The 14,081-nt window shown below is 36.1% G+C and overlaps 1 protein-coding gene and 1 long non-coding RNA gene across 17 annotated transcripts in view; one reads left to right on the forward strand and one right to left on the reverse strand.

Annotated features, from left to right (window-relative positions):
* Positions 1-14,081, forward strand: part of LOC308186644 (dystrophin-like) — a 114,193-nt gene that overhangs the window by 57,353 nt on the left and 42,759 nt on the right. For 3 of the 4 annotated variants that reach the window (XM_080608767.1, XM_080608769.1, XM_080608770.1), the window contains exons 3-4: positions 4,982-5,163; positions 6,249-6,371. In XM_080608767.1, the coding sequence (XP_080464893.1) occupies positions 4,982-5,163; positions 6,249-6,371 (305 nt within the window). The remainder of the gene's footprint in view (positions 1-4,981; positions 5,164-6,248; positions 6,372-14,081) is intronic. The other variant, XM_080608768.1, reaches the window with a different exon arrangement.
* LOC308186645 overlaps positions 1-14,081 on the reverse strand; it is a 70,861-nt gene that overhangs the window by 16,518 nt on the left and 40,262 nt on the right. For 12 of the 13 annotated variants that reach the window (XR_013944156.1, XR_013944157.1, XR_013944158.1 and 9 more), the window contains one exon: positions 3,056-3,111. The exons of the other annotated variant lie outside the window; for it this stretch is intronic. This is a non-coding gene — a long non-coding RNA (uncharacterized lncRNA). The remainder of the gene's footprint in view (positions 1-3,055; positions 3,112-14,081) is intronic. 13 annotated transcript variants of the gene reach the window in all.

The following is a 14,081-nucleotide window of genomic DNA, read 5'->3' on the forward strand; positions in this document are numbered from 1 at the left end:
GTGTCAGGTTTGCCTAAATTAACTCTAACCAGTCCTCCTTTCTCCAGACTTCCTCTCATCTCTAGGATCTGAGATTCCTGAGGGCTGGTCTTAGCAGTGAAGACAGAAACAAAGAAAGCATTCAGCAAGTCTGCCTTCTCTGTGTCCTTTGTCACCAGGCCACCTGCCCCATTCAGCAGTGGGCCCACATTTTCCCTAGTCTTCCTTTTGCTATTGATGTATTTGAAGAAGCTCTTCTCATTGTCCTCGACATCACTTGCCAGATTCAATTCCAAATGGGCCTTAGATTTCCTCACTGCATCCCTGTGTATTCTGACAATGTCTCTATATTCCTCCTAAGTGGCCTGTCCCTTTTTCCACATGCTGTGTGCTTTCTTGTTCTATTTGAGTTTTGCCAGGAGCTCCTTGCTTATTCATGCACATCTCCTGCTCTTTGTTTCCCTTTTCATTCACAGAGATACATCGATCTTGAGCTTGGAGGAAGTGATACTTGAATAATGACCAGCTCTCCTGGACCCCCTTTCCTTCTAGGGCCCTAACCCATGGGATTCCTCCAAGTAGGTCTCTGAAGAGGCCAAAGTTTTCTCTCCTGAAGCCCAGGGTCACAAACCTACTTTTTGCCCTGCTTCCTCCTCGCAAGATCCTGAACACCATCCCATGGTCACTGCAGCCAAGGCTGTCCCCACCCTTCACATCTGCAACCAGCCCTTATTATTTTGTTATCGTGAGGTCCAGTGGCCCACCTCTCATTGTTGGCTCCTCAACCACCTGTGTCAAAAAGTTAGCATCATGCGCTGTGGGAACATCCTGGACTGTTTCTGCCTAGCTCTGTGGTCTTTCCAGAAGATGTCAGGGTGGTTGAATTCCACTGTGAGAACCAGATCTTGTGCTTGTGAGTCTATTTCCAGCTGTCTGTAGAAGGCTTCATCTACTTCCTATTCCTGATCAGGTGGCCGGAAACACCCACAACAGTGTCAGTCATGGAAGCCTGCCCTTTAATCCTCATCCATAAGCTCTAAAATCACTCTTCATCAACCCCTAGGCAGAGCTTGATGCATTCTAGTTCCTCTCTCACATAAAGAGCAACTGAACCACCACGCCTTCCTGGCCTGTCTTTTCTATAAAGTATGTAATCTTCCATGGCAGCATTGCAGTCATGAGAGCTATACCACCACGTTTCTGTAATTGCGATGAGATCTGTTGTGACCACGCATAAATCTCCAGTTCTTTCCATGCTACATACATGCATTGTTGTACAAACATTTCAGGGAGGTGAATGAACCTACAGGTTTCCCAGGAGGGTTGCAATAGAATCCTCCATAGTCATGTCCTGTTCTCGCTTCCCTGGTTGTGTGCACCCGCTGGACGTGTCCCAACTTAAGCTGCTTTTTTGCTGCCTACCTTGTCCCTGTAACTCTCCTCTTTCCCCATCCTTCCTATTTTAAAGCCCCCCTTACTAGGTTGGCCATCCCGTTAGAAAAGACGTGCCTCTCTTAGTGAAGTGGATCCCATCCAAGTGCTTCATGTAACATATCTCAGTTTAAGTACTAAAAACTCACAGTTTTCTTTTAAATAATATTAATCTGCCAGGATAAACTTTTCAAAAACAGAAGATTCCTCTCAATAACAACTGGCAATTCATGCTGAATATTTTTCCAATACTTCAGTACAACTGCCTTGTTAAGGTAATGGAATGGCTTTCAGAGCTCTCCAAAGACTTTAAGATTCTTGATTGATGAATGTGTTAATAGTATATTTTTTGTTAAGGTTACAAGACTTCCCATTTTAAATTCTTTTTTGACTTCTGGCCTAATTTGTTTCTATTCTTTTAAATTTATTCCTTTAAATCCTATTGTGGATGATCACTGCCAAGAAAATGGATGAAATACTAAGTGATGATTCTGAATTGAATTTAGGGAAGATACCTTGTTTTTGAAAAAAAAATCCATGATAATTCTTTTTTTGTTTGTATTTACTTTTTTCTTTCAAAACTACAATCTGAATAATAGCATAGTTTACATAATTTTGTTTATTTATTTATTTTTAAAGCATCTTCTGTGTTTTCTGAGAATGGGGGATTAGTTTTTAGAGGGTGTAGGTTAGCTTGGCAAATTTTTCCCCCAGAAATGAGAGCAGATTTATTACCAAAGAACTGGTGATTTTTCTTGCAAGAAAATGCATAAACTTAAATTTATTCTCTGTCTACCTGCTAGGATTTCAAATATCTATTAGTCTAACGGGTGGTAAAGAGAATATATTAGACTAGGAGTCAGAAAAAAAAGAAATGAAGGCAGAGGCATAGCACAGGACAACGGAAATCTTTTTAGATCTAATAATTTAAGAGCCTTCAAAGAAAAATTTGCAGACCCAGCTTGAAATTCTATGCTTCGTAACAATGTTCATTTAGCTATTTGTTGTAATTAATATTTTGTTTTCCTATTTGTATGTGGATTCTGACAGCTGCTTTTTATTTGTCAGAATAAGAAAATATTTTTTTGACATGTATATTGTTTGTAAGATATTTGCTTTATTTATTGTGTGAGGTAGTTGTGTAGATAAATAATAAGCTATTTACCTATCTGATTGCTAGAACAGCTGAAATGAAAAATAATGAACAACAAATGGAAGAATCACAGCTGGCACAAATGTTTGTTCTCCTTCAGAGTATACTGCTGTATTTATAAAGACATGGATATTCTTGTAAGCATCAATTAAAAGTAGACACTGAGGAGAACTAAACACTTCTTTTTGTTTAAAATATTAATGAGAAGACAAGATAGTGGTCACAGCAGAATACTTCCAGCACTGAAACAGTGTCATAGAAATGAAGCCTACGTCATGTATATTTTAAAATGAGCATATTCTGTATACTGTGATATTATTGAGATAATAAGATGGGGGGAGGGACAGGGGGGCGAGGAGGTGGGGGGGTTGGGAACTGTGCCATTTTTTCCAGCCACTTCTATGTAGAATTAAGTTTTCAAATTTCTTTTATAATTTATAAAGATTTAAAGATAAGTCCGAAATTGAAACCAAAAATACTGATAGGACGTACCTGTAGGACCAGGTATCTTTTGTTGATTTCCAAATATATGTGGAGTATTCTGCATTCTGGGAAGAGAGAATGAGATGTATTATTGAGTCTGCCAGAATACGTTAATTACTTTATTTTTTTTTCTGTACTGAAGTCTTAGCTAAACCAAAATCGATTTCACAGAACGAAAGAATAGTTTAGGTGGCAAGGAACCTATGGAGGATATCTGGTCCAACTCCCTGCTCAAGCAGGGACACCCAGAGCAGGTTGCCCAGGGATGTGTCCAGGTGGCTTTTGAAGACCTCCAAGGAGGGAGAGACTCCACAGGCTCTCTGAGGCAACCTGTACAGTAAAAACTCAGAGCTCTTGTGTTTCTGCTAGCACTTAACGTTAAGCATGTATGGAATTAATGATAAATTTCTTGTACAACAGTCTTTTTACATTTGATTCACTAGACAAAGTATGGGAGGTAAACTTTCATGCCAAATAACAGAAGAACTCCTTCAAAGAGCTACTGTGTAACTTACATGCTTTTGTTTTGTTTTGTTTTTAAAAATTGTTATTGACATGTTGTGCTGGTTTGGTTGCTTGAATGGTTTTATGTTTTGGATTTGTAGTGGAATAGTGCTGATAACACACAGATATGTTAGTTGTTGCAGATCAGTGCTTGCACAGAGTCAAAGTCTTTCCTTTTCCCAAGCTGCCAGCTAGTGAGTAGGCTGGGGGTGCAGAAGAAACTTGGAAGGTGTGGACATATCTGGGATGGCTGATCCCAACTGACCAAAGGGATATGCCATACCATATGGCACCATGCTCAGCAATAAAACTGGGGGGAGTTGGCTGGGGGGCTACCATTGCTCAGGGACTGACTGGGCATCAGTTAACTGGTGGTGAACAATTGCGTTGTACATCACTTGTTTTTTTCCCTTTGGTTGTGTTTTTTCTTTTCTGATTTTCTTTTTCTTTCTTATTAAACTATCTTAATCTCAACCCACAAGTTTTCTAACTTTTTGCTCTTCTGATTCTCTTCCCTTCATCCAGCTGGGTGTGGGGTGAGTAGTGAGCGAGTTGCTCTGCGGCGCTTAGCTGTCTACTGAGGTTAAATCACAGCAAATGTTGACTCAGACCAAACACGATTATATATATATATGTAATGACTCAGATGTATATGTATATATATGTATGTATATATATGTATGACTCAGACCAAAACATGATTACATATATATATATATAATATGTGAAAAAACTGAAATCACCTTTGTGTTCCTGCAAAGTTTCTTGTACTTACTGCTATAGTCCACACAGAGTTTATAGGTACCCTTTTAATAGAGTTGTTCTAATATGTATTGTAATGTCTGTGGATACAATGTTCCTTAGGTGTCATTCATGGGCTTCGGGAAGAATATATGACTGTGCAGAATATAAGAGCTATGTAGTTATATTAGCGGTTGGCTTCACTACTTGTTTTGGATGAACATGCTTTCTAGATAAATCTTTTTTTTTTTTAACTTGTTTCTAATGATTAAATGATATGAAGAGAACATACAAAGCACAATTTTGAAAATGAGATTGTCCTTTAAAAAAAAAATCAGTATTTGTACATCAGAAGAAAACGCAGCTTTTCCTATGTCTTGTCCTGTTTAACGAGGATCGTGCTGTCAAATTGTATACTGTGTGCATTTTGACTAAACAAATACAGGAGGAAATTTCATGTTGAATGAGAAAACAAAATTACCATTTTAAACTTTGGCTCCTTCTTATTGATATGCAAGTTTGGTCTCTAATTTTGAAACCGGTTGTAAGGTTCTAATTAGTCTCTAGAGAACACACATGGACAATAGATCACTCATTAGTCTATCAACTTTCCATGAAGCTGATTGGCTATTTTCTCATGCACAGTGTCTAATGTGGAAACTGAAATAATGTATGTTAATTTCCTTCCAGACATTGCAACTGCCTGTCCAGATAAGAAGTCCATCTTAATGTACGTGACTTCCCTCTTCCAAGTTCTACCCCAGCAAGTCACCATGGAGGCCATCAGGGAGGTGGAAATGCTGCCACGGCACTCAAGGGTCACCAGAGAGGAGCACATTCAAGTACATCATCAACAGCATTTTTCACATGAAGTGAGTGGTTCTTGCTCTCTTCTTTTCCGCTTTCATCTTGCTGCTCTAATGTGGTTATTTCCTTTACGTGCCCCAGGAGTTTGATGTTAGATGTCCAATAGAAAGCAAAAAAATCCATGGGCTGTTATATTTGTGGTAAAGACTGTCCTATGTACTTGTCTGCATGAAATGTACTTTTGTATTGCTTTTCACCTTGCACTTAGCTGTTTAAAAAGTAACTTTTAATGAAATATTTGCTTTGCACTTCTCTTTTACAGCACTAGGTGTTTTGAATGTGGAAGGAAGAACACAAAATCTGGATGAGGTTTTCCATTTAAACAGACATGTTAGAGACCCTTTTGCCTTTTTTACAGAGTAGATATTGCCGTTTCTCCATATTCATGACACATTTTTAATTACTTTTTTTTTTTTTTTTAATATTTCATTTACACTGACTTGTATTTTAAGATTATTTGTTCTCAGCTCACTGTCGGCCTCTCAGAACAGTCACGTAATCCCTGAAGTTAATTATATGAAGTTACGTATGAATATAAGTTATATGAAGTTATATATGAATATATATGAACATATATATGAATATATATATATATGAAGTTAATGATACAGCTTCCTGTATCAGTTATGTTTTTGACTGAAATCCAAATAGTCTCCGTTTAAACATTTAGTGGATTTTAGGCCTAGTATCCTTGTTCTGAATTTAATCTCTGTCTTGCTTTTGGGATTTTCATCTGCTCATGGTGAGCAGATGAGTATTGGCTTTGTTTATTCAGGATTTATTACAAGATCACTTTTTTTTTTTTTTTCTCCAGCCTTTCATGGTTAGTTATAAAGAACCTTCAGTTCATATTGGTATTCTGCTGGGATCGAGTCCTGAAAATTTGTATCATTTGGGGTGGGTTGTCAATTAAATGAGAGCTTTCCTTTCCTTAATATTAGCCCAATTTTGACTGTAAATACTAGCACTGTCCTTGAAAAATATAACTGCTGATACCCTTCCTATATTTACTCTTAAAAACCTTGGTTTAATTCTAAAGTCTGTGTTCCTATTCATATGCCTGTTCTTTCCACCTTTAATTTTTTCATAGATTACAGTCAATGTACCCCAGGGACCTTCACCTTCTCCAAAACCACGGTTCAAAAGTTATGCATATGCACAAGCTGTGTATGTCACATCCCCTGACCAAAAAAGGAGGCAGGTTCCTCCACAGGTCTGTCAATATTGCCATTTGTTTTAAGAATTGTTTTATTAAGCTTTTGCCTGGAATGAAGTGTGTGCATTTTGCTTATATCTGATCTTGATGGCCCACTTTTTCAATTTTGTTTTTTCTTCTTTTTTTTTCCTTTTTCCTTTTTTTTTTTTTTTTTTTCATTTTTAAGCATTTGTTAAGTGTTTATTTTTTGCTGTGTATTTCAGCATGGCTGGCAATTGATGTTATGCTGATTGCTGGGGATGAACAACATTCAAACATTGATGCCGTTTTAGAATTATCTTCTTCCTTTTTTATTCATTTTTGAAAATAGTACATAAATTGACTTTAAAGAGTACTAAAAATACAAACCAAACACAAGCTGTATTGGCATATAATTGTTATTAAACTTTTGTCTCAGGTTTGATTATAGAAGAACAAGAACCATTTGTTTTCTGTTGCATTTCCCACCCTGCATAACTTTTAAAGAAAACTATATTTTCCAGAAGACTACTACAGTTGAGAAAGAAGAGAAAGGAAACATTAAATTTAATATTATTTATATGACCTGGACTATTAGATGACAGCAGCTGGTTATTTTATCACAAATGGCACCATGCCAACATTCAGGGTAGGGATTTGTGTTTGTTTTATTTTTATTTTTCTTACTTTTAAATAGCTTCAGTAGTTTAATGAAATTTATTTCAAGCAGTCCTCACAATGAGCCTTTCAGGAGTTAGATGTTTGTAACATTTGACAAGTGTGAGAGCCAAATATTGTGTAATATGTTCATTATTTTTTAGGTAAAAAAAAAAAAAAAGGTACTTATTTGGCACTACAGTGTGAGTTCTCCTGTGGAGACTTAATACTGTCTAACCTCAAAAAATATATATATATTTCAAATTTACACTTTTATTCAACATTTTCTGAATCTACTCTTCAAGTGACAGGTCATTACATTCAGTCATTACTGAATAATGACTTCCTTTAAATATTCTAAGAAAGAATACTGCATACATCTGCATGAGCCTTGTTACATTATACTAACATCAAATGTGTTGCAGTGGTGATTAATACAACATTTAAACAAGGCATTTAAAACTGGTATAATTGATTTCTTCTACTTAAATACTAAACTTGATAATTCATAAGAATGAAAAGTCATGATAGAGCTTTTTTTTATTGAGCTACATTTGTTGCAACTGATTTTTTTTGCCAACATCCCTACCATCAAACATAATGTATAAGCTCATATAATTAAAGTTGATTCTTCAAAAAATAATTATGAAAATGTGCTAAGAAAATGTTGTTATTATTCAATCCTCATCTTGCATTCCGGTTTTCAGACCTTTAGAAAGTTGTGCCTCATTTCCATCTAGTTACCCAAGGAAGAAAATAGTAGATATTTTATAATGTGATCTGCCAGTTTCAAAGGTATCTTAGGTGCTATCACTGAGAAGCAAGATTTTCACTATGTTGGTCTGTTGAAAAGTACAAATCATTTGTTCCATTGCTATAAACTGTCATCGTACAGGACTTGAATATTGTCGTTTCCCCAAGATAGTCAAAGATCATTCATAGAAATTATCAACAAGTTTTATAGCAGTTACTCTCCAGAGGTTTTAGCTGCTAAGATTTATCTTAAATGTCATTGTGTTTAATTGGGTGATGTTTTTAAAGTTTTTCATTCGGAGGATTGTCCCAATAGATTTTTGTAATCTAAGCATGAGCCAACTGGAACTCAGAAGAAAAATAAATAAGACTTCTTTCCAAAGATTTTGAACGTTATCCTTCAAATTTTACCGTTAATGCCATATGTTTCCTGCATATGTCAATTGTCAGTGGTAAAGATGAAATGAATTATGATTATAAAGCTCTGTGTTGGCAAGAAGGAATAATATTTTTTCTGAAACTCATTGTTTCTTCTGTATAAGGTAGCATCAACATTTAATGTATATAGAAAACTTGGCAACACAAGTAGAGTACACCTTCAGTGTCTCTGCTCCTTAATAGCTACCTTCACTGAAATTTTAAAGTTGTTGGAGAAAAACAGCTCAAAAACCCCTTTCTATTCTATCAGTTTCTTGAAATCCCAAACTTCCTGGACCATGGTCGCAGTAGGACGCTGTGTTTTTATGGGTTTCACACTTTCCTTCTCTTCATCAGCATTTGTAAACTCAGGAAAAACAGGCATTCTTTGTGAAAGTTCCTCTACCTCATTTGACATTGCAAGTGGCAGCATCAAGCCTTTAAAATGAATCATGCTATGTAAAATATTGTTGTGTTTTTTTTTTTTAATATCTGAAAGCTTGAAGCACTGTATAGCCTATTTTCTCAGTGCATCCTGTTACACCGTCATCTGTCAAAGTCTTTTATATTATTACCCTTATGACTTTTTTATAACATTTCGCTTCACTTTATCTGTCTCCTTGTTGCTCCTCTGATCCTTAACACTTACCTTCAGAACCTGTGTGCAATTGTCTTTAAATCCTTTGTGAAATCTTAATCTATTTGTTACTTAGAAGTATTCTTCTCAGCAAGACCTACCGTTTTAGTTGCACAAATTTTGGCCAGACAAGTCTTACTTTGCTTAACTGTGATGCATCTCAGCTTCAAAGCAAATCTGTTCTACCAACCAATTCACTCAATGCCTTCTTGCTCTGTGGTCTGTGCTTATCCTCATTTGGTTGAAGTTAAGCCTTTTAAAAAGCTGTTACTAACATGACTAGCAGTTCTGGTAGTTCTGGCAAAGAGTTCCCTTCCTTTCCCTTGCTTGCTTAGAAAGTGTTCATAAGCTCATGCAGATAATAGGCTGCATTCTCAAATATGTATCCTTCAATTCACTGTATTAAGACCCAAGAGAAAATAAGTTGACAAGTATTTTGTCTTGTACTCAATCTCTGTAATGAGACAGTCTGTCTAGCTTCACACTTAGAAAAAAAAGGATCCTTAATTTTCTGAGACACTTGAAAATCTCCACTTAAAATTACCCTTTTGCTTCAGTTTTATATTTAGGAAAAACTTTCTGTTTCTGTTGCATCCCTTCATCTCCTTGAACACCTGACCAAGAAGAATGACGACTCCTTATTTTACTTTTTTTTTTTTTAATGGTTTTCAGAGCAGTTTCTAATATTGATCCCAAGCAAAGCTTTCATCTTACTGTTTTTGTTTTTACTTGCTACCTACTGCCTGAACTCTGTAGGATGTAAAAGATAATGTCTTAGATGGGTTCAGGTACAAAGAAAAAGAAAATTAAGTTGTTAAACACTGCAGTACCTAGAAAACAACTTCTTAAAATATATTGAAAACGTAAATATGAAATGAGATAAACAAAATCTATCTATGGAGACTGGTACTAGTGTAAACAGGCTTTTGACAAGGCTATTTAAAAAGCAAAATGTGAGTCTGGCTGCTGTAAATATTTAAATTATGAAAAATCAAGCCTTCAATATCTTGTAGATTATTGTTCTTTTGACAGGAATTATAGTTTCGTTTTTCTCTGGTACATGAAATACAATGTTTATGTGTAGGATTACTTTTAACGTTTAGACTGATAAACTTCAGTAGATGTGAATTTAAATAATTTCAGATGCAGTCGTGGCCAACAGAGGGACAGTGTTACCCAGCACTGAATGATTTGCTTTGGGATTTCAGAATCAGAGGCTTCACGTCAGGCTTCAGTGTAGCATTATTTCGTGGGTAATTCCTAGCCCTGCAGTCATTTCTCTGTTTTGTGATACGGATTTTACAGAGTTAACATACTAGACTTTAAATAATGTTCACTTAAGCTAATCCTATACCAGTGAGTCTCTTGAACATAGGGTTATCGATAACAGCGTACATGTCCAATATCATAGAATCATAGACTATCCCAAGTTGGAAGGGACCCATAAGGATCATCGAGTCCAGCTCCTGACACCACACAGGTCTACCTATAAATTCAGACCATATGACTAAGAGCTAAGTCCAAATGCTTCTTAAACTACGACAGGCTTGGTGCCCTGACTACGTCCCTGGGGAGCCTGTTCCAGTGCGCGACAACCCTCTCGGTGAAGAACCTTTTCCTGATATCCAGACTGAACCTCCCCTGTCGCAGCTTGACACCATTCTCTCGGGTCCTATCACTGGTCACTAAAGAGAACAGATCGGTGCCTGCCCCTCCACTGCCCCTCGCGAGGAAGCTGAAGACCCTCAGCCTCCTCTTTTCCAGGCTGAACAGGCCAAGTGACCTCAGCCGCTCCTCATATGTCTTCCCCTCTAGGTCCTTCACCATCTTCGTAGCCCTCCTCTGGACACTCTCCAACAGTTTCACGTCCTTTTTTCACTGTGGTCACTGTGGTGCCCAGAACTGCACACAGTACTCGAGGTGAGGCCGCACCAGCGCAGAGTAGAGCAGGACAATCACCTCCCTCGACCAACTAGCGATGCCGTGCTTGATGCACCCCAGGATACAGTTGGCCCTCCTGGCTGCCAGGGCACACTGCTGGCTCATGTTCAACTTGCTGTCAACCAAAACCCCCTGATCCCTCTCTGAGGGGGGGGCTGCTCTCTAGCGTCTCATCGCCCAGTCTGCACGTACAGCCAGGGTTGCTGCGTCCCAGGTGCAGGACCCGGCACTTGCTTTTGTTAAACTTCAGGTGGTTGGTGATCGCCCAGCTCTCCAATCTGTCCAGATCTCTCTGCAAGGCCTTTCCACCCTCATCAGAGTCAACAACTCCTCCTAGTTCAGTGTCATCAGCAAATTTGCTCAAAACACCTTCTAGTCCTACATCCAAAATACACCCTACATCCAAAAAACATTGAAGAGAACTGGCCCTAAAATGGAGTCTTGGGGGACCCACTGGTGACTGGCCGCCAGCCTGATGTGGTCCCATTTACCATAAATATATTTATGTTTACCATAAATATATATATATATACTTCCATAAATATATTTATGGCAATATATATTTATGTTATATATATAACACATACTATATATTGTAATATGTTATATAATATATATTTATGAATATATATATTCAATATATTCAATCCAATATAAAAAGTAATTATAAACAGTTTATATATATTTTTCACTAGCAGCATTTAATGAAGTTGTATGCAGACAAAATAAGCTAGCAGAAATGAACAACTGAATGGAAGTTGATGTGTGTTATTTGTACCATTAGGGGAAATGCAGTTTTCCTATTACTTAGTATTAGTTTATTCAGCATAACTTGTTGAGTTTGAATTTGGCCCTAGCATCGAGAAATAGAAAGTGTACTACATTTTGTCTGTTCTAAAAGGTATTGGAGTGTGATAACCAATAAGCGACTATATGGTTTTCCCACCGGCATTGCATTTGCAAATATTGTGAAGAAGAAGGAATTAATTCCTCTGCACATTCTATGTTGGTTTTTACTCCAGCCTTTTTATGCCCTTTCAGTTTCTAATATAATTATCTTTTCTAAAATATTTTTTAATCTACCCATAATTATTCATTCCTTTCCAGAACACATTCTGTTTACTTCCAGTATTTGTGATCTTAAAAATTAGCTTCACTGTTTCTCTGACCTCATTTATTCTTATTCACATCCCTAATTGCATGGTTCCTGTATCTTTTCTGTTACCAGGTGCTTTCCATGTTCTGCCATCTGATGTTTTGCTATTTCTAGTCTTTTCCCGTCTCTCTTAAATTCAGTTTCAAAATCATTCTCTTCTGTATTCATGGCTTTTAAACTCAGTTTTTAATTATTCATTCATGTTCATCCTAATTTTCCTGATTCTAACAACTCTTCTGTGTTTAGCCTTAACTTTGGCTTTGTTCATGTTCTGTGAACATATACAATAGCTACGGCAATGGATATGTGATTTTAAATGCCGACAGTTTAATAATACAGTTTTATACACTCATGAAATTTTATTAAATATCGGTACTTTTTGAGCAAACGTGAAGGAGAGTATGACTACAAAACAGCATATTTATAATATATTTTTAATCTGTGGATTTTAGTATTATTAGTCTCTATGAAAGAAGTTAACAGCTATAAAACCTACAATTCATGGTTGTACGGTGTCTCTACAAATAGAATTGGAACCCTGTAGCTCTCTCTTCTTGAAGTATGCTTGCATGCCCACCTCATTAGTAATTATATCTGAGGAGTAATTTTAATTAAGTGAATTCCCTCTTAACAGAACCTGAAGGTAAATTCGGGTCACATTACCAAGAATAACCACACTGGAGTAAAAGTTTGGCTTAATAAACACATCTAATTTTAGCCAGTCAACTGAAGTATAATCTAACATGAACTGCAAATATATGTTTATGAGAGAATAATGGCCTATTTTAAGATACCTCTGTTTCATCATCTCAAAATAACAATGGCATATAGTTTGTATCTACAAGAGAGTAAATAGGATTCTATAAATTCTTTATATATGCTACACATGTAACATCCATACTGAATTATTATTTAGTTTTAGTATTTATGTATGCTACATATACATGTATATATGTATTAGTATATATAAACCAGAGATATTGTATCCCTCATTGTATATGCTACTTCTATATGCATGTGAGTGTGCATATACACATTCACACACTGGAAATATTTTATCCCTTAAATAGCAAAGACAGGTATTTCTTATGTAGATCAGAAGCTATTCTGATTATTTTGGCATGAAAAATGCATGTGCAAATACATGTAGCTGCAAGAAAAAAAAAGGCATACAAAATAGGCATTATGCAAAGGCTAACTAAGGTACTTCTATTACCCTAAAATATTAATTTTCACATGTGAATTCACAGTGCAGCATTTTATTACAGTGATTAACTGAAGAGACTCTGACAAAATTGTTTCAATTACAAAAAGATGATTTCTTTTTTTGTTTAAAGAATTTTTTATTCATTTTCTTCATTTCCTACATTACATTTCTCTATTCTGAGAAGAAAACATAGGTGAAATAGTATAACTGGGAGATGTGGGTGGGTAAAAGCTGTTAATAAATAGCTTAAGCAAGAATAACTAATAGTAAACTAGACATCTTTAATTCCACTCTTTCCTACATCATGAATTTTTGCACGGTCTCAAAGTATCAAAGGTAATGTTAAGGTATAGAGCATGAAAGTACCCTATCTTTCTACTTTTGTACACCTCGTTAAATTTGAGAATGTCCATAATAGGTCTGTGTGACAACAAAATAGCTTTCATTCGTGAGAACAATGGGTTTTTCATCACTTATACGGTTTCCAGAAATGACCAATACTGGATACATAGGAATAAGAAAAGAGGTATGACTAATTATCTGTATTGAAGTATCAGCATATTCTCACTTAACCTTCACTGCTTTGTGGTTCAGAAATTTCTCGAGCCACAGATGGTATCTTAATATATAACAGTCCTCAATAGATTTTTATACCATTTTTCCATCCAGATGCTTGTCTTTGTAAACATTTAGCAGAGTTTTTATGTAGTTTTCAGTATGTCTAGAAATACTTGGATGTTCCTGTTTTTATTATATATTAAAATTATTTGTAATAAATTCTACATTGTTGTAGAATTTATAAACCTTCTTCTGCATTCAGAAGAGGAGAAAGCTCCTTTGTGAGGTGAATAGTTATCACTTTCTCTCATTTTCAGCTTTTGATTTATTATTCAGAACATGTTGAGACAAGCAAGGTAGTCATACAACAGAATTTGAAAGAAATATTAAATCACTTAAGCCTCTCCTCTAACAGCATTTTTG

Source organism: Anser brachyrhynchus (assembly GCF_964034855.1).
Source record: "Anser brachyrhynchus genome assembly, contig: SCAFFOLD_319, whole genome shotgun sequence".
Lineage (NCBI taxonomy): Eukaryota > Metazoa > Chordata > Aves > Anseriformes > Anatidae > Anser > Anser brachyrhynchus.